Here is a 20,850-nt window from a genome sequence, read left to right as displayed (position 1 = left end):
ATTATTACTATTTAAAAACATAATTCAAAATAATCTATTTTTATTTTAAAAAATAAACAATAACTATTTACCAACAAAAAACAAAATAATATATTTTCAATTAAAAACAATTACTATTTAAAAACATAATTCAAAATAATATTTTTTATTTAAAAATTAAACAATAAGTATTTGCAAACAAAAAATAAAATAATATATTTGTAATTAAAAAAATACTATTTAAAAACAATTTAAAATAATATTTTTTTATTTAAAAATTAAACAATAACTATCTACAAACAAAAAACAAAATAATATATTTATATTTAATAAAAAAATAACTATTTAAAAAAAATCAAAATAATTTTTTATAAATAAAAAACATTTAGTTTTAAAAAAATTTAATTTATTGATAAATTAAAAAAACATATGGATTAACTAATCCGTATGAGTTTTACAGTTGAGTTAATTCGTATAACTCATACAGATTAGGTAATCCATATGTGTTACGTGGATACCAAACATGATTCTAAACCAGAAAAAAAAACCTTACCTTGACGACAAAAAAGCACGAGAGTGGTGTAAACAGCCTGAACGGAACCAATGGAGGCTAACGGCGACGCGGCAACGATAACGCAGAGACAAAGGAGGAAGAAGCTGTGTTGCAGCAGAAGCATGTACCGAATGCATGAAGGAGATGAGAGGGAGAGGATTTTTAAAATTTAAGTGAAAGACATTTTTATTTCACTTAAATTGTTGGGTGCACAAAAAATAATATTGGCTGCACCTAGCAACAGCCCAAGCAAAGCTGAAGAAGGTATTGGATTGCCGGTGCACACGATATCTCATTTCTTTCATATTAAATGTACATTATCTATAGAACTTAGTTTGCTTGGTAACAAGTAGCGGAGCTATAGAGAAATCAAATCGTAAATCTCTGTGTGTGAAAATTAAATTTCGACCAGCTATGTCGTCCATATGTAAGTTAAGTTGGATAATTTATCTACAATATTTTATTGTATCGTATGTCATATATTATTGATGGCATTTTTCATACCATATAGCCATCCTTTAATTAAGAATAACTTTTACCAATAATCTTGCAATTTGTTTTGCCTAGCCAATCAACCACATTTGTACCCTAGCATGAGCCATGCTTGTAGGGCTGACAGCCAACGTTTATACAAGATATACGCAAGTGAGGAATTTGTCACGATTGCACACTACAAAAGCTTGCTGTTAGGAAATAGCAATCTTGATACAAATTAATATTAGCATAAATACCAACTTCAAATTGGCCTGCATGCTTTTTGCATCATCTTGATGTCATCCACAGTGTTGGAAGCAAGGGAAAGATTGGTGGTTGCTTAAACATTGTTATCACTTCAATCCCTCATGGTATGTTACAAACCAAATGTGGCCATTTTATTTGGATTATCCTAATGATGAACAAAAAAAAACTAGGCTATATGAGAAATTGAGAATCTATGACGAAAGCTTGAGCATAACTCGCTTATTTGCACATCACTCTCAGCTTGGGTTTCCAGCTCATTCTAATACTTCTTTTTTCATTTCTTTCAAGTCTGAAACCAGTTCCTGAAAACTTTGAACTTCATTAAGATTAAAGCTTTATTAACACTCATTAAAATAAACAAAAAGTAGTTATATAGAATTTTCTCTTTTTCTGCTCTTACTTACATAAAACTCAAATAATAAACAAAAAATTATTTGAATTTGAGTTTCACCCAATTCCATGTGTTTGGTTTGAGATTGTAGCAAATGCAGGATTATAGGACAAGATTAGTGTGCTGAGACTGTCAAAGAAGATCACGCGGGCTGCTGAGGAGGAATTGCAATTATGTCAGAAATTATTGGAGCCATGTTAATTCAGCATCAGTGTAGGTGTACTGAGCTATCTGAAGTGATTTATGTTTATATTTTTTTTAATCAAAAACAAATTTGTGGTAAATTTCATTATAAATTATCACTAACAAAGAAGTTACCAATTTTCACTTGGGTCAAATGTGCTGTTAGAATTTAGAAACAAACATGATTCTGAAAAACAACTAAACATGATTACTTTCTACAAAATGTCATTAAACACTAATATAGGTAAGTTAGGGGAACACAAAACGATCCCTCAAAGACTTCAGTTGGTATGATCTAGCTAGCATACCAAAATGCAACACCTATACTATTGAATTGATAGATACGAGTGTGGATCAACCTGAACTCACAGGGTGTTGATTGCTCTTAGTTGCCTTTGTGCTTTTTAACTTTATTGAAAGATTTAGTCTTCCATCACTAAGTTTCTTCACTACTATTCATAAGAAATATTAAAGATCACTAAGGTCTTCCATTTGAGCACAAATAGATTATATATATATTGATAGCAGAAATCAATCAGATCTTGAATGAGCTAAGGAGAGCTTTGTCACCAAAGTATCATCTACATAAACTAAGATGGTTGCAAATACTGACTCTAATGAAGAATGATGATTGGTACGAGACAAATCCAAAATAGTGTGTTGGCTATAGTTTCTCAAACATGAAACACATGACCTTACTTTGACATCATATTCATCATAGAAATATTCTTGCATATATGCCATGTTACAACGTATCTCCAAAGATGGAGCAAGGTATAAGATTGTCTAAGGGTCAGATGAAAAAAAAAATGTATGTAAGGAGGGAAAGTTAATATATATATATATATATATATATATATATATATATATATATATATTAATTATTTTGAGAAAGAAAATAAATCCCTTCACTTTACGGGCAACTTCAAACATAAGTCGCCCTCCTTTACTTCAATTCATAAGAAACATTATAACCAATAAATAAATAAAAATCATAACTCATAAGATATATTTTGCTGAGCCGGCAGTTTAATTTATACTGGAAATTAGAGTACATCTACGTTTTCAATATATGGAAGGCAAGCATGTAAAATGTCAGGTGAGCCTTTGAAATTATGAAAATCACATCAACTAGGTCATTATCTTTCTGAAAACAATAGCCATTAAAACATACGTACAGAAGTTCGTGGTGCTAATTGGATACTGAATATGATAAGATGAGGTCATTTTTTTTTGTCTTTAATTGGGAAGGACAATACAAATTGTTTCATATAGTTTATTTAATCTTTCTTTATGGTAATGATGTAATTTCATTAAAAGGTATATTACTTTGTGTAAAGCAAAAAAAGAGAGACGGGGCAAAATATATATAGAGTGGAGCGAGGGAGATAAAGTGCTTTGTGACGGAATTTATTTTGTCCATAGACTCCATATATAGCTCCGTCGGATCTCTTTTTATTCCCCTCTTTTTTCTTATTTTGTTCGTTTTTGTGTGTTTTTTCATCAAATAAAATCGATCAATTGATACGAAAATCTAATTCATGAGGATGTTGTAGTTTAGTAATATTCCCCCTACTCGCTGACAATTTTGGTATTCAAGGTGGTGGCTTCGAATTTTCGATGATCCATGTTTCAGACTTTCTTCCTCTCAACTTCCAAATTGAGTCTCTTAAATCTTAATGACCATTGGCTCTATGTGTGTGTGAACTTCCAACTTAAGGATTAATGATCATTGCCTGTGTCTGTGTTTCAGAATTTCTTGTTCTGCAAGGTGGATGGTTACATCAATATTTCAGACTTTCTTTCTCCCAAATTGTTTAAATCAGAAATGAAATAGTAGGAAATAAATAGATCTGATAGAAATAGGAGATGAACAAAGTAGAGAAGTTGTATTATTTGGATGAATAGGAAAAAAAATAGGTGGGATTTTATTTTTTTTACTTGTTTGGATATGTAAAAAAGGAGAATAGAAAAAATATATAAGTTATATTAAAAATATTTTATATTAATTAAAAATTATTTTTTATTTCATTATATTTTAACATCAAATTATTTAAGATTTTTAAAGAATCTGTTAAAGAAAAATATTTAATTTTTTAAGAAACTGAAACAAAAAAAAAGACATTATTTGCTTTCCATTTCACGTCATTTTGGGAGGTGTTATCTTATTCTCTCTCTCTCTCTTTTTTTTTTTCTATTCTCCTTTTTCTACTCATCCACAAAAAAATAACTATCCTCCTTATTTATCCTTTTATACATATAGTATAAATTTAACATTTCTATAACCAATGTTTAGTTATATTTAAAAATATATTATTTGTTAAGTACACAGAACTTAATGGGAATGGAAATAGTTTTTAAAACATTATCCTTCAAAATTAAGATCGACTTAACTTTACGATATAATCGGATGTTATTTATAATTTTCTTTTGAGTGGGTGTTATTCATAATTAAGATCACCTATTTGGGAATTAAGACGTCGTTTTTTTTTTGTTTTATCTTTCATAAATCTGAAATTGTTTTTTTTAATCTTTATTGTCATTTTTTTATAGAGTTATCTTTATTATCACGTGACACTCATTAATTGATTATATATTTAAGTGAAAGACAGGTAATTATTTTAAGTTGTCTCATTAGTGTGGGTGATACCATGTAAATACTTCAAATTCTTTATATTTCTTCTTAAAAAATGTAATAGATACACTAAATTTTTAAAGATGATTTTTCACGAGAAAAAAAAATAAAACAAATGGATTGTAAATTTTGAGGAAGTTATATACCTTTTTCACAACTTTTTCCTCTAAATTAAAGTTTGTTATTTTTCCCGAAAAATTTGTATTATTAAATGGAATGTTCATTACACAAAATTATTTGAAAAGTTAATAGGTAATTAGAAGTTGAAAGTTGACAACGAAAAGTTGAACAATTAACTTATTAAAATATAAATACTTAATAAAATTAACCAACAAAATAGTTGAAAAATATAAAAAAAAAATAACAACAAAAATAAATATATATATATATATATTAAGAATAAAAGCGAAAAAAATATAAAATGCTATAAGCTATTATAAAAATAACCAATGTGATTCTATCTTTACTTTTTTTTTTTATATACGCATATGCTTGTAAGGAATTTTTTTTTTACTTGTGACTACTTACTTTCTTTTGAGAGATGTGAATATACTTTCTGAATTGTCTTGTTTAATCAGATTTTCTTTTTATACATACAAGAGGTAACATTAAAACTCTTAACTATTTATTTAAAAGTCTTAAATCATTGACTAGTCGGATCAATTACTTGTTTTTTATTATGCAAAAATTATATTTGATTTCTTTTTTATTTAATTGTCCCCGAATAAAAATAAGGTTAAATATTCTCATCCTAAATGGTCCAATAAAATTACATAAAATTTTGTAAATAAAAAATATAAAAAATGGATGTAATTTTATTAAATCACATAGAATGTGATTATTTAACCCCAATTTTAGTTGAAGTTAAGTAGGCAAATGCTTGATTTTTTTATCTTTTAAAAAACGATTTTTTAACATTGTTTACCGTAGATTTAATATCTTTTAGTATTTGATTATTTTTTTAATCACTAAAATTTTATATAAACACTTACAGAAAAGTAATTAATGGTTAAAAATTATTTTGATGATTAAAAATATATCACTTTTTTTTACTACATATCTATTTTTTTTTATACATTATTCGACTCAAAAAGAGAATTAAATTATGTATTTGATGAATTAATTATAATTTAAAAAGAGAAGTGAAAATTTTCACTCCTTATACTATAGATATTCTCGGTAGAAAATTAAATTATATATTTGATAAATTAATTATAATTTAAATTTCATTTTGGATCTCTCAACTATTAAAATATTAAATTAAGTCTCTTAATTGTTAAAAACACAATATTCATATCCTTTAAGTCAATTTTGCTAAGCTGACAATTTTTTTACATAGGTTGCTACAAAAACCAATTTGAAAAATATAACATTTTACATAGATTTTATTGACAAAGGATGTCAAAATATGGATTTTCCTTAATTAAATTAACAAATATGACAAAAAAGTATATAATTGTTACATTTTTAATAATTGAGGAATCTAATTAAATTATAAATTATAAATGTAAAATTAAGCCTTTTATTTATTCATGTAGATGATTGCATCATCTGCCACGCCAGCAAATGAAAAAGAAAATATGGGGAAAATTCAAATAACTTGAAATCCCAGTTCAAATTCATCTCATGTTTCCCCAAAGCATCTGCTGGGAAATTTGCCTCCCCTGAATATATGGTGCCAAGAAATGCTATCCTTTGTTTTCCCTTGAGCCTTGGCACTGGCTTCTTTCCATCTTGGGTCCCCTGAACCGAAAAGCTGGGTAAAATCATTCGTATTTTGGCGGGGATGATATCACATTTTCGTAAATTTTTTGTCTTTTAATAATAATTCCTCCTTTTTTTTTGCAAAATTATTTCCCTATAAATAGTAAATACCCATCATCCCTCCTCAGTTCACAAATCCTTTGTCCTTAAACACAATAGAAGGATTTCGATAATCCTTTTATCTTTTCCATTCTTTATTTTTTGCAATATACCAACTTATCCTCGATTCGATTCTCTTAACATGGATCACTTAACACTAGCATTTCCATTTTTACTAACACTTCATCTATTAGCATCGGGTAATTAACTATTAACTATACTCATAATCAAAATCACAAGTAACTAGAAGCCGAATTTGAATCGTTAGTAATTAATTAATTAATTTTGGTGCAGGTGTATTAGCAACAACAACGTTCACACTGGTTAACAAATGCGACTACACAGTGTGGCCAGGCATTCTCTCAAACGCAGGAATCGCGACGCTTCCAACAACCGGTTTCGTTCTTCAAACCGCTGAGTCCAAAACCGTAACCGCTCCAACCTCTTGGGGCGGCCGTTTCTGGGGCCGCACTCTCTGCACCCAAGACTCCGCCGGAAAATTCTCCTGCATTACCGGCGATTGCGGCTCCGGCAAGCTCGAATGCGCCGGCAGCGGCGCCACGCCGCCGGCGACCTTGGCCGAGTTCACCCTCGACGGCGCCGGAGGCCTGGATTTCTTCGACGTGAGCCTCGTGGACGGTTACAACGTGGCGATGCTGGTGGCTCCCCAGGGTGGCTCCGGCGATAACTGCACGAGCACGGGGTGTGCTGGGGACCTGAACGGCGCGTGTCCTTCGGAGCTTAGGGTTACGAGCGAGGATGGGAAACAGAGCGTGGCGTGTAAGAGCGCGTGTGAGGCGTTCGGGTCACCGCAGTATTGCTGCAGCGGCGCGTATGGGTCACCCAACACTTGCAAGCCTTCGCCTTACTCGCAGATTTTCAAGAACGCTTGCCCACGCGCCTACAGCTACGCGTACGATGACAAGACCAGCACGTTTACGTGCGCTTCTGCTGCGGCTTACACCATCACTTTTTGTCCTTCTCCTAACAGTAATCCCAGGTAATTTTTACTTTTCACTTTAAAAGGGTAGTTTTGTCTTTGTAGCAAAATATGAACGTTGGGTAGGGTGCGGTGGGAACTGGGAACTGAGAACTGAGAACTGAGATTCACGCATTTTCTGCTATGATTTGTTTTTTTCATTTTACGTTACAAGTTACAACAACTTTTCACTTCGATAGCGACGGAATAACGGCGTTTTGTGTAGTTGTAAAGACAAGAACAGTACTACTAACTAAAATGAGAAGCCTTTTTTACTTAACAGTAGAATCACAAATAAATACAGTATTAACTATAATAATAAATATGAATAAGTAAGATTAAAATATACAAACTTAATCTTACTTATTATATTAGTTATTATAGTTAATACTTAATTTATACTTTTAATACATACACATAAAATTATAAAATTATAAAATTGTACTGTATTAAGTTAATCTTTACTGTCAAACAAAAGTTAATCTTTAAGAGGCTAAAATTAAAACAATACAGTTTTATATATTAAAGATTTATTCATACACACAAATGTATTTAAAAGCTAATTAAGTTGCAACTTGCAAGTAAGATATAATTGCAATAAACTAAATTGTTAATTTATTTAAATTTTAATAAAAAAAATATTTATTTATCGCGTCGTTTTGTTTGTATACGACTTTGACGTTTTCTTATAATAATTTCATTATATATGTACTTTCTTTTTGTTTTAAAACATCTTCATTCACACGGTAGGTCTTGCTTGAATATTTTTTTAATGCGAGGATAAAACCAACGGGTAGCCAATTAATTCTAACTCAAATAATTGAGAGTGAATAGAAAGTTTGAGCACACATTCTTCATTTAACGCAGGAAACTCTAAATCAAAAGAAAAAAGAAATTTGATTCTAAAAATTTGTGGCCCATTATTGTTGTCCATCCAAAATTAACGTTTTGTTGAAATTTTAGTTCATTTGTCTAGAGTCAAAGGTGTGCTTAATATTTCACCAGAAGTCCAGAACACAATCTATCGAATTTAACTATTTAGCTCTTGTATCTTTTATGAGATTTTTTAAAATATTTGTCGTAATCTTTATATAATTTTAAAATAATATAAATCAATGACAAATATAATAATATTACTTCAATTAATTAAATTTCTTAATCGTAGTAAAATGATTAATTAAAAGAGTCTATAGTGTTGTACGGCACATCCTACTTGAGAATTCCACATGGGGTCGCTGAGGCAGGGGAGGGGACCATATTTTGACGAAAGGCTAAGGAAAGTGGCTAAGATAACTATTATAATAGTTTTTTCTGCCATCGAGTCTCAATAAGTTGAATAATATTATTTACTGCACATGAGAGGTTCACTCATCTTTGGGCAAAACTCGCAAAATGAGGGCAGCTCTAGTATCTAGTTCATTCATAAACTAGTGCTTAGCAATGTTGGAATCACATGTTGATACGTCCAGAATTCGTTTCTTATTTTCATTTTATAATATCTTCTGGTTGGAAATAGTGTCCAATCACATACTAGTATTAATGTATTATTTTTCTCATTTCTTATGGTCGTTGTGGATCTGCAGTCAGAAATCATGGCAGGGGCAAAACCCTAAATCAGATAGTAGTGGCTCGGCTTCATCTTCTTCTGGGTCGCCACAAATTAACAACGGCACAATTGTGTATATAGGTAGCATGGATCCAAGTGAATTATGGTCCGCAGGTAGTACCCACGTGCGGGAATCTCAAACCATTGCGGGCTTTGTCAGTATCACCATCGCTGTTTGGCTCTTGTGCCACCTCTGTTAATTTGTTCTTAAAACAAACTATGCCCATGAACTATGTTTTTGTGCCTACAAACATGGTGGGACCCTATCCGCCACTTGTCTAATCTACTTTACTACGTAGGCATGCGTGTCATTTTAAATACATCATCCATCGATGGAACTCCACCACCTTACAATGCAACACAAGTGTTCTGTTTTTGTCCTGGAACCCCCAAAAGCACAATCCCATGTTAAAAGCTATGGCTATTGTGGCTCAATGGTGAAGAGTGAACATCCCCCAAAATTAATAAACAACATACTATATGGAGGAAAGGTGGTGGGGAAATTAAATGATTTCTTTCCAGCAGGAGAGTAACTTTCTTGCTTAGTTGAATAGGTATAGTATAGAATTCTTTGTGTTATGGGCGATGGGATTCATTTATTTGTTCGGAATAATAGACAACATAATGACCACAAGGACAAATGGATTCTTATTGAGGAGTACTTATTTTACTGCCTTCTATCTTCAATAAATCACTTTGCATTTTTTTCTCTTACACTGATAATCACTTTTTCGCTCTCTTTCCCTATGGAAAAATATGGCATTTTATATAAACTGTAAAGGAGTACAAACAAAAATAATATGAAGGACAACATAACATAAGGTCCTGTGTCTGGAATGCGTCTGGGTGATGGTAAATTACAAAAATGTGGTGTGCTTCTATCCACGGTTTTATTTGGCATTAAGCGGTGTAATCTAGCAATCGTTTAGAACCAAGCGTTTATTAATCTGAAATCTGAAAGGTAATTTGATTCTATGATCGAATTTTTGGATCATCCTTTCAGCGCCTTGTGGTTGGTGCTTCTTCTACATCTTATCCTCCATTTTATATTTCTACGTTATAGGTTTTAGGGACTACGAATTTTTATTTATTTATTGTTGATAATTTACACCGACCATCCAAGGGCAATGAAGAAAACCTCCGATTGGGTTCACAATAAAGACATATAGTAAGCGTTAAAAAATTTATATTATCCTTTATTATTGTAGTTAATTTGCTGCATCTTTTATTTTTTGCTTACTAAATTACAGCATCTTTATTCATGTTGTTTCTGCCCGCCTGCAGAATATACAAAAATAAAGTATAATTTTTAAATAATATTTAAATGATAAATAGTGAAAGTAAGATACTTCATATATTTATTAATAATAAAAGGTAAAAACATAAAACATTTTCTCAAATCAAGCAACATCTTGTCATTTTTAGTTTAAATTTTGTTTCAATTAAAAAACGTTTCCTCATAGTAAAGACGACATAATTCAAAACACTTAAGTGAACTAAAATGTCTAGCTTATCTTCTAAGAATTTCAGTGTGCCATTGTGATTGTACCAGTTGGATATTTATGGGTCAAGCTGTCGTATCGAAATATTCTCCATAACTTCGTATGTCTTGTGGATGCTCGGATTAGTCTTAATAGTATGAAGATCGGATTCAGATCTTGGACGAAGAAAGACCAGATAAATGAAGATTGAATAATGATCTGATCCAGGTGCATACAAATGTATCTTTAGTCTCTTGACATTTTAGTTAGTTTTCCATTATAGTTTTTTTCTTTTTTTGGTACATTTATAATTTTGTTTTCAATTATTATATATAATTTTGTTTTCAATTAACCACTAGTCTCATTTTAGTGATGATGAAGGTTGGAATAAATACATGAGAATCTAAATTTGATTCTCATTTGTGGCCATTATAAAAAATGATAAATGCTAACAAGTGTCTTTGAGGTTTAAACATAGGTTAAGGAATTAAAAATATAAAGATTTTTATTGGGATGTGTAAATTTGTGTTATTTATGAATTTTTTTATGATTTTTAAAATAAATATTTTTTTTATTTTAGTTTCTTAATCAATTCCCCAAGGACACATGTTAGCAAGACCAAAAAATATATATATAACTTGAACTTAAACTTAATAACAATAAGCTAGTTTGTTTAAACGTGAAACAAATAATTTTAAAATAAATATTTATTTTTACAAAAACACTTATTTGATAAGCAGATAGGATTTTTTTTTATCAAAATAAACAAAAAATACTTTTTTTTTTAAAACAAAACACATCAAGAAAAACATAAAATTGTTAATTTTATTAAAAAATAAGTGTGTGTTTTTTTTATAAAAAAAAAAACTTAAACAAAGGCACCGAATATGCTACTCTAATAAAGTCTTTAACTCGTCATTAAACTAAATGGATTTGTGTTGCGGCGAGTGTTGACTTTTGGCATGCTTTATTGATTTATGAATCGTTGAAGTTCACATATCATCTACTAGCAGGGAATATATAAATGTCCATTTATGAGTTTTCTTACTAAAATGATGCATCCTAATATCCTATATTCTCATATTGTTGGGGGGCACTTCTCAAACCACCCCTGAACGCACATTCTTAAAAAACAAGAAGTAGAAAGCTCAAACTTTAAAGTCAAACATTGTTGCTGAAATTGTTGCTTTGCTTCTGCTCTTGGATTATACTATCATGATTTTTTTATGCATTAACGCGTCAATGCTCAACTTAAATTCCTTTGAGACAATACCTTGGTGATGGACATACCCTATTTCCTTGGTAGCTTTCGTCATCGGCGTGGTCGCGTAGTCATTTTCGTGCCACTACTTATCCCAACATATATTATGCATTCAACTTCAAGAGTTTAGGCTTTAGACAAGACCTATTTATTGAATTTATATCTTATTTTTAAGGCTAAAAGATGGATGGAGTCCCATAATAATACCTTATATAGTATAATTGAGCCAGGCCAAATTCTGTTTCTTTTGATTCAGTTCAACACGGGCCTGAATAAATGGTAGGTAAGGAGGGTGGCAATGTCATGGCACCCCAACAAAAGAAAATGCAAATTGCAACCTACTTTGCTTGTCTTGTTTTCCTTCTTTGCAAGTGATCCCCGTGGAATCCTAATTTATGTATATCTTTCCATATTTGATTATTTATTATATGTTGTGAACAATTAAATAATTGGAATAAAAAAATCAGCTCAAGATATTAAATTGGCTGGTCCCATGAGCATGAATTTTTTTCTCTTTGAAGGTACAACAATTTGACATAAAAAAAAGTCCCAAGCCGCCTTGTGAATGATTTTCACATTTTTTTGTTGAGCAGGGTTTTAGTCCAAAATAAATAAACGAAAATTACATTATCTAATGTTGTTGCAGCAAATATTGAATAATCAAGCTTGGCACACATGCCACTAAATTAAAGAGGGCAATGATGGGTGAGAATTGGGTCTTCCGACCTGCTGCTCACCTTTTAATAAATCCTTGTCGCAGCAGAAATGACTAGTTTTGTGTTCTAATGTGAATCTGGATGGTATGTTTCTTCACGAAATCACACTAATTAGACGATTTTAATACTATTTTGTAAAACTAATGAAACAAAGTCGTGAGTAATCAGAAATCATCTCTTCACGTTCATAATAGTCACTACAAGACAATAGTCACAAACATAAACATCCAACATATACTAATACTGATATCAACAAAGGAAAGGGAAAGAAGCGGTTATTTTTATAATAACATTTTTTCCTGCTATAATAACATTTTTATAATAATACATAATTATGTTTCTTATAATTAAAGTTAATAAAATGCTCTCGTTTATTTCTTATATAAAAAAGTATGAGGGGGTTACTAATAAGAATACTCCAAAAACAAAACTAACAAGAAGAATTCAATTTCAAAAGACTTTATTGTCCAGCAACGACAGATTCAGGAATTTTTGGTTGTGGGGGCAATATTCATGTACATAAATTAGTATTTTAGTCTACAGAGAATAAATAATAAATGCTTATTTTAATATAATTAAGATTTAACTAATAAATATAGTGACATTAATTATTTTACAACATAATTGACCTATTAGTTCATGAAAGTCACAAGTTTGAATCTTACATGGGTCATTAATTTTAAATTAATTCGTAAATCACATTTTTTTATAAAATTTAAAAAATTCCTACGGATTATGGATCCGTAAATTTGTCAGGGATAATTTTGGAAAAATGAAAAAGCGCTGGGTGCACAAGCAGCTTTCCTGGTGCGCAAAGCAATGCCCATCCCATTAACAATTCAAAAAGTCCTAGGCGATTTGGGCCTGAGGAGATTTCTGGCCCGATAAATGTTTGAAAATAATACATCGAAATTGCAAAAGTTAAGTTTTGTCAGAAGTGGGATTTGAACCCACGCCCTCTCACGAGGACCAGAACTTGAGTCTGGCGCCTTAGACCACTCGGCCATCCTGACTTCTTGTGAACAATTTCAATTATACTTTAAATATAATTTATTCTCTCCCTCCCCCAATTATCTTTTTAACTTTTCTTTTTTTAAAAAAACGGATACAAAGCATGAAGAACAAGATGCAAAGATTCGACGAGGTTAATCTCATTTTGTGGGATTTGTGAATTTTTTGTTGGACCTTTGACCCTCCTCACTACTAAAACAAACAAAAAGCTTGTAGTTTATTTTTTAAAATTCAGTTTTCCACGTGACGGTCTTAATTTAAGATTTAACTCTTTTAAAAATATATGTAAAATAACAAAAAAATAAATAAATAAATTATTATATTTATATATATCACCACTTTTCAGCCTCAACTATTTTTTATCGACAAGATTCATACAATTAACAAATAAATGAATATCTCAAACATGTTCATCTAGGTTTGATTTTGGTTATATTATGGGGGGGGGGGGGGGGGGGGATTATTAAGAACGTACTTATTTTGATATCTCTAGATTTTTAAGAAGATAATCTTCAAATATCGATTGAGATATTATTAAAAGTATACACATGCTCGTAAGGTATTTTAATAACTTATAAACTATTTTGACTAGTTAATAAGCTACTTTAACCCATACTCATAATAACCCTTAAATAGTTGGACTCTCTTCGCCATTTCCCAGTTGTAAAAGCACCAATTATGTTGCTAATCACTGAAACAGAGACATAATACATACTAGTAAATGCTAAGGCAAATATCCAAAGGATATTATGATGACAGTAAATTGACTAATTTGTGTGCTAGAGGTCATTTTCCATTTTTCGAGTAACTTCATTTTATCAACAAAATATATCAAGCTTATAAAAAAGTAGTTGGTAAATTAGCTAGCGTTTATGTTTTCTGTTAGTTAGTTGCTCTACATATATTTATTGATTTGAGTGTATGTACTAAAACTAAATTGAATGAATTCATTCTTCCAAATTTATTTTCTCTCACTTGATACGGTATAGGAACTAGTTACTACTTTTTATTTTTGGTGAAATAAAGGGGAAACAACCTGGAAGAGTGCGAGCTTGCTTAAACCAAATGACCAATTTGTGCAATGGCAATGCCCTTCCTTTGGTGAAGTTGCGGTTAGCTGTGATGGAGGTGTGATCAGTCTTGTGTAGTTTTGGTGTCAATCTCGGGAGTGGCTTTATGGTTGGGTTGGTCTATGTTCGTGGATGGGCTAATTTACTAATATAGTTTTTTTATCAAGTTGGCTGATTTTTGTCACGTAGGACACTTGTGTTGTCAGTAAAAAAAATGTTTCTTTAAGAACACCATCCTAAATGATTTATCCTCTTTAAAGTATTTTTTTTAAAATAAAATTGAATAGGTGACGTAATCTTATATGATTGACGCCATCTTAGTTTGTTTTACCTAGGAGGTGTTACCCTAAAAGACTTCTCCTGTTTAAATCCTAATTATTTTTTATGTACAACCTAAACAATAAATTTTTATCTACAAGCTATTTTTTTTATCTACAACCTAAAAAATTTAGTATATCAATTTTTTCCCCTAAGAACTACAAAAAGACATCAAAGTCTTTCCTACAAAAATATCAACTAAAAAAATATAAGAAAAATTAGCACTATAAAAAATCAGGAACACTAATATTAATTTTTTTTCTACAACTATACTTTTTCCTATTAAATTTTTAAATATAACTATTTTTTTTCTACAAATCTACAAAATGACAACAATAATTTTCTATTAATTTTTATTGTACAACTTTTTGTTTTTCCTACAATTTGTTTTCTACAACTATAGTTCTTTCCTACAAAGTTAAAAAAGGACCAACCAAATATCACCTATTTATACAAATAAAAAACAATAATATATAAAGTTAACCAATTAAAAATATTCGATTATGTACTATATAATAAAATAAAACAAAAATTAACATCGTGGTTTTATTTCTATCAAGTATCAAAGGAAGAACAACTGAAAAAAAAACATAAAAACTTAAAATAAAATATATACATAACAAAATTACAGAATTACAAGATAAAAATAAATAAATAAAGTAAGTTTGACAATTGAATTCATTCGTTCTCTCCCGTGTTGCTGCTTTGTATCCGTCTCCTTGTTGGGCTTGAGGAGTTCCGTACTCCTAGTCGTGGTACTTAAAAAAAAATTAATTACTCTTTTAATTCTTATAATTTTATTATTTATATTTTTTAATTTTTATAATTTTAAAATGATTTTTTAGTTCTTATAATTTATATTTTAATTCTCTTTTAGTACTTGTAGTTTGAAAGTGATTTTTTAGTTTTTATAATTTATATTTTAATTATTTTTTAGTCCATATAATTTGAAAGTGATTTTTTTAATTTTCACACTTTATATTTTAATTCTCTTTTAGTTCTTACCATCAAAATACGAGTAATATTATCAACTATAATTAACTAAAAAAATATTGACAAGTAATTCGAAACTAATTTATTGTAAGATAATTTGTAATAAAAAAATAGTTGATAATTTATAACTAATTATTTTTATAATTTTTTAGTAAGAACTAAAAGGTAATTAAAAAATAAATTATAGAGACTAAAAATATCACTTTCAAACTATGGAAACTAAAAGAGAATTAAAATACACTAAAAAACCACTTTTAAACCACTAAGAGAATTAAAATGTAAATTACAATGTCTAAAAAATTCACTTTCAAGATATAGAAACTAAAAAATAAAAATTGTGAAACTATAAAAAATAAATAAATAATTTAACCATATCAATATTATACATCACCATTACACGATGTTTAAACAACATATCCTATCCTAGAATGAAGCAACTAATAATTTAACAGAACCCTTTATATGTATACTAAGATTTATATTCATTCTCTTTCAAACTCATAAAATCTATTTATCTTTGTATGCCTTGAAGCGATGTTATATAACTATTTCTCTTTCAAACACATAAAATTTAGCCGAAGAAGAAAAAGAAGCAATTCTAATTACCGTCAAGTTATGTGTCACGCTGAATTTTATGTGTCTTAAGTTATAAATTTGGTTTAAGAAAGTTAACACTCTGAAGGATTTTGGTTATAATTTACCTGGCTGGAGTGTGGTAGGAGTCCAATGTACTAAACTTTTTATGTTTTTCACGAATAGAAAACTGGGTAATGGGTGTGGCGATGATCAGTTTGGACCACAAGTGGTAATAGGTTTTTCAACGAGTCATTGGTCCTTTTTTTTGTCTTTGGTCATTAGTCATTGGTCAGATTCATGGATAGATGTAGGTGCGTGCACTTGATTCTCGATAAAAAAAAAAAAGCCTTTAACACCGGGAAGAATGCCTTGAACTATGAATCCCAATATAAATAAATAAAAAAAGTCCCGAAAACTTGTTAGAGATAAAAAGGAAGTGTCCAAAACTTTGACGAGGCTAAGGCTTCTTGTGATTCTCAAGACGTTAAAGATCGGGAAAGCGGGAAAGCCGATCCAGGTGCAACGCCAAAAGGAGCAAGCGATAACGAAATGCCCTCCAATTCCTCCCTATTTTTATCTATGCTTATTATATTTCATCAAGTTCAAGCATCGTAATCTCAAGTTCCTAACACAAATTATGCAATACTACTTGTTTAATGGTCCCGAACCACACAAGCAAAGCAATATTCACCCAACTCATCATGATTATGACATGAAGCAGCGCCTAATGATGCCTAACATTTTGTGTGCAATGATTCTTCATCACTCCACATTATGCTTAAGTTAGTAGATTCTACAAATAAATATGTGGACGCAATGGGCACATAGTTCCCTTTAAGTTCTAAAGAAAATTATCAATCAATAATAATTGAGCGGACTTGATAATTCATTCTAAAAAATAGAAGTCTAAATTCCTGTTTTGGAAGTATAATAAAATCGAATAGCTTACTCACCTAATCAGTCTAACTCTTTATGTCGAACATGTAATTTATTCACTAGCTTCTATTAATGTTAATCCTTAAAATAATACTGACTTGATAATCAATCTCTGAAATCATACAATTATACTATAAGATTGATTGGTGATTAAAGGAGAAGAAAAAAAAAAAGATATTCCTTCGCTAATAAAAATGAATAACACTAATAATTAATATTTATCGATAAAAAATATTATATTCACACAATCATCAACATTATGTGTGAGGGATAATTGGTGTAATCTTGATTTCCTGAATAGATATGCTGTGATGGCAAAAAATTACCTAACATATTACTTGACTTTATAAATACCTCATAGCAACCTTCAACAAGTACACACATTTATCACATAAAATATCGCTTTAAACATCATAATCTTTGCATATATGCCTCCCTCTGACGTGTGCGCAAGATTCTTATTGGTGCAATTGGAGAGTAGCTCATGAAGAAGTCTTGTATGGCAGTTTGTTCAAAGAATTACATTTGTAGTCTTTTTAATATTGCCATTTCGTAAATTTAGTTTCTTTTTTTTAAAATTTATCTCTCTCAATCTATTCATTAACTTAACATCCAATGTTTAATAAAAATACTAGTGTGACACATCAACATCAATGTGCTGACATAGTAATACAATAGAGTTTTATGTTGACATTTTTGTTAACAAATTGACCAATACACCACACAATTAAATAAATAGAGATTAAGTTAATGAAAAAATGAAATTATATCAAATAGTGATAGGGTCAAATTAAAGTGGGAAACAGCTCCCATTTTTGTTTTTGGTGAAATTGAGTTAAATCGAGATGTAAGTTGTAAGAATTAAACTGAGTAGGTATAGATAGTATAGTGTATAGAGGAAAGGATAGTAGAATGTGGATATTTCCTGGCAGTATTGGGTTAGGGGTATGGTTATAGTCAATGTCCAAGTAGTGAAACGTCACTCATTGCCCACGCTAATAGCATGGCCCACCGTCGTTTTTTTTTTAATCCTAGAATGGGAAGAAAATAAATAAATACATGACCAAAAAAATCCCAAGTGGGTTACAGGATAGGCAAGGAAGGCAATTGAGAAGAAGCCACGTAGCAAGAAAGACACGTGGAACGATATGATTGGTGTTCCAAGAATCGGCGGGTGAAGGACACGTAAGTGTGGCACTGGACAGCAGCATATATATAGAGAGAGAGAGAGAGAGAGGGACCCACCCTGTTTTGGCAATTAAAAAGCGAGGTTTCAACATTCGCATTAAAGAGAAAGGTTGTGTTTATGGCGATATCTGATGCGGTGGCGAGGAACTTCAGCACCATCTTCGTGGGTCTCATGGCGTGTTTTGAGGCCTATGGCTTTGCTTCGGGGAGAAGGTTTAGCGGCGGTTATGTTGTTATTGTGTCCACCGCCGCGGTCATTCTCTTCCTCGTGGCAACGCTCACGTGGGACGTCTCGCGTAAGGCCACGTGTGCCTTTCACAGAGACCACGCTGACAGCCAAGAGGATGTGTGCAAGGGAGGTATCTGTTGGCACGGCGTCGCGCCGCGATCCCCAGCCTCTCAGGTCCGTGTCAGACTTCCCAGCCACCTTCCCTTAGCCCCTTTGTAATAATAACACCCTTCTTCATAATAGTATATAGTAATAAATAAATAAGATAGTTTTCATTTATTTTCTTAACCTCTTGTTCTCCCTATTTGTAAGTGTGTGTTTTGGTTCTAAAATTCGGACTGGTTTTTGTAATTTGTATATCCTTTTTTTTTTTTTTTTTTACAGAATAATTTGTATATCCTTATGCTTATTCCTTGTAATCAATGGATGCGGGAAATTTGTTGGAATAATTAATGATATTTTTGTTTGAGAGTAAATTGTGTTCCTTTGGATAACTTCTGGGTCCAAATTCTAGGCTTTGGCTTCGCTGCGTTACTCCCAGAAAATGTATTAATTAACATTTAGAAACAGGAAAAGATAATATGATATATTCATAAGTCATAAGAAAATGAGGAGGCATTGGCATCTGGGTCACTGCAGGGTTTGGTGGACTGGTTGACACTGCCTGTAGTTGATAAGAATAATACAATTAATCATTATGGAATTTGCAAGGTGAAGGTGGAATTGAATTGGTCCGTATAGCAATAGCACCATGCCGAGTATTGGGATGATTTCTTTTTCAGTGAGTATGGAGTATGGACTACAAAGTCCACTGTGTCCGCTAGCTGTCAAGCCAGAATCACTGACATGGCCTCTTTATTGTCCCAGTTTGCTGCTCGATTATTTTCATTTTCATAAATCAATGTAAAGGACTCTAAATGACTACGGTTTCAATAAAAATATAATTCAAACCAAATATTCTGCGATTGAATTAATTAGACCGGGCCATACAATTTTTTTATTATCATCCAATGCATATTTGAATTCACATAATATCATTTAAAATTTTGTTAAAATACTAATTAACATAAATTTAAATATATATTTAGATGTAAAGTCTCAAGTTGAAAAATAAATTTTGAATCGAAATAACTTTTACGTTAGATAAAATAATTTATATTGAATTTCACTTTTAACTTATTTTCAAATTAAAAACATCTAAGCATCAATTGATTTTAATCAAAATTAATTTTGTGAAATTAATTTTATAAATTCTCTCCAAACACACTCAACATGAAACTAGTCAACTGAATCAATTTTAGTCGGTTCATCAATTTTTTTACGGTAACAAAAATAGAACTATATTTTTCATCGTGTGAATAAGAAGAATAACTCCTCCAACAAGAAAATAAAAATTATTTTTTTCATAGAATCATGCAAGTTTTTTCCCCAAGGAATTGGTTAAGTTACTTATAAGAAGAGTCTAACATGTTTGCTTAAGACTTTTGTCTAAACTCAATGCAACAGATATAAGAACCGAAAATATTCTCCTTTTTTTTTGTCTCACTAACAAATTCCTACATTATTAAAAGTAAATGTCGTAGGTAATCACAAAGTAGTTTTGTTCACTACCTAATAATTTTATTTGTAATAACGTATTGTGATTTAATTAAAGAGATTAATAAGGGGATATAAAGGTGAAACAAGTGATTCACTTTTGAAGTAGGGATGGGAATAGGCCAGACCAGGTTTTGAAAGGCCTGAGCCTAGCCTACGATGAATCTTTGAGGCCTGATCTTTTTAAAAGTTTGGTCTGGCCTGATAGTCTTTTTAAAAGTCTTCTTCACAATAAATATTTAATATTCTATGGAGTAGGAACGTAATAGGAAAGTTAAAAAAAAAACTCAATAAAAATAATGAGGAATATAAAAAGACAGATGACTCACACCTAAATTGTAATTAAAGTCAATTGTAATTAAAGTCATTGATTATAGGAATAAAAGTTATGGAACAGTAATATGTAATATCAAAGTATGATAGTTTCAAAAAAAAATTAATTGTATCCAAAAAATAATATATATATATATGCCGGTCTATCAGATTTATAAGACTTTTTAATAAATCTAAGCCTGGTCTATTTAATTTAATAGACTTTTAAAAAA

At 30.5% G+C, this 20,850-nt stretch overlaps 2 protein-coding genes and 1 non-coding gene across 4 annotated transcripts; 2 read left to right on the top strand and 1 right to left on the bottom strand.

The window, feature by feature from the left end:
- The first annotated feature begins 6,038 nt into the window (after positions 1 to 6,038).
- LOC100795186 (pathogenesis-related thaumatin-like protein 3.5) lies at positions 6,039 to 12,130 on the top strand. Of its 2 annotated transcripts, none has more exons than XM_006581098.4 (3): positions 6,039 to 6,545; positions 6,640 to 7,345; positions 8,908 to 9,642. In XM_006581098.4, exons 1-3 carry the CDS (start codon positions 6,488 to 6,490, stop codon positions 9,128 to 9,130), a joined length of 987 nt encoding a protein of 328 aa, XP_006581161.1. In that variant the 5' UTR covers positions 6,039 to 6,487; the 3' UTR covers positions 9,131 to 9,642. The 2 variants fall into 2 exon arrangements, with proteins under 2 accessions (XP_006581161.1, XP_014632694.1); XM_014777208.3 differs by lacking the exon at positions 8,908 to 9,642 and adding an exon at positions 10,483 to 12,130 and having other exon boundaries at positions 6,088 to 6,545.
- A 1,187-nt stretch (positions 12,131 to 13,317) lies between these two features.
- On the bottom strand, positions 13,318 to 13,401 carry TRNAL-CAA (transfer RNA leucine (anticodon CAA)). Its single transcript has one exon. It is a non-coding gene; the product is annotated as a tRNA-Leu (tRNA).
- Positions 13,402 to 18,598: 5,197 nt separating this feature from the next.
- Positions 18,599 to 18,928, top strand: LOC100814019 (uncharacterized). Its single transcript, XM_003527565.4, has one exon. It carries the CDS (start codon positions 18,599 to 18,601, stop codon positions 18,926 to 18,928), a length of 330 nt encoding a protein of 109 aa, XP_003527613.1.
- Positions 18,929 to 20,850: the final 1,922 nt, after the last annotated feature.

Source organism: Glycine max, chromosome 6 (assembly GCF_000004515.6).
Source record: "Glycine max cultivar Williams 82 chromosome 6, Glycine_max_v4.0, whole genome shotgun sequence".
Taxonomy (NCBI): Eukaryota; Viridiplantae; Streptophyta; class Magnoliopsida; order Fabales; family Fabaceae; genus Glycine; species Glycine max.
Note: the sequence above shows the minus strand (reverse complement) of the source record. Positions and strands in the feature narration are given on the sequence as shown.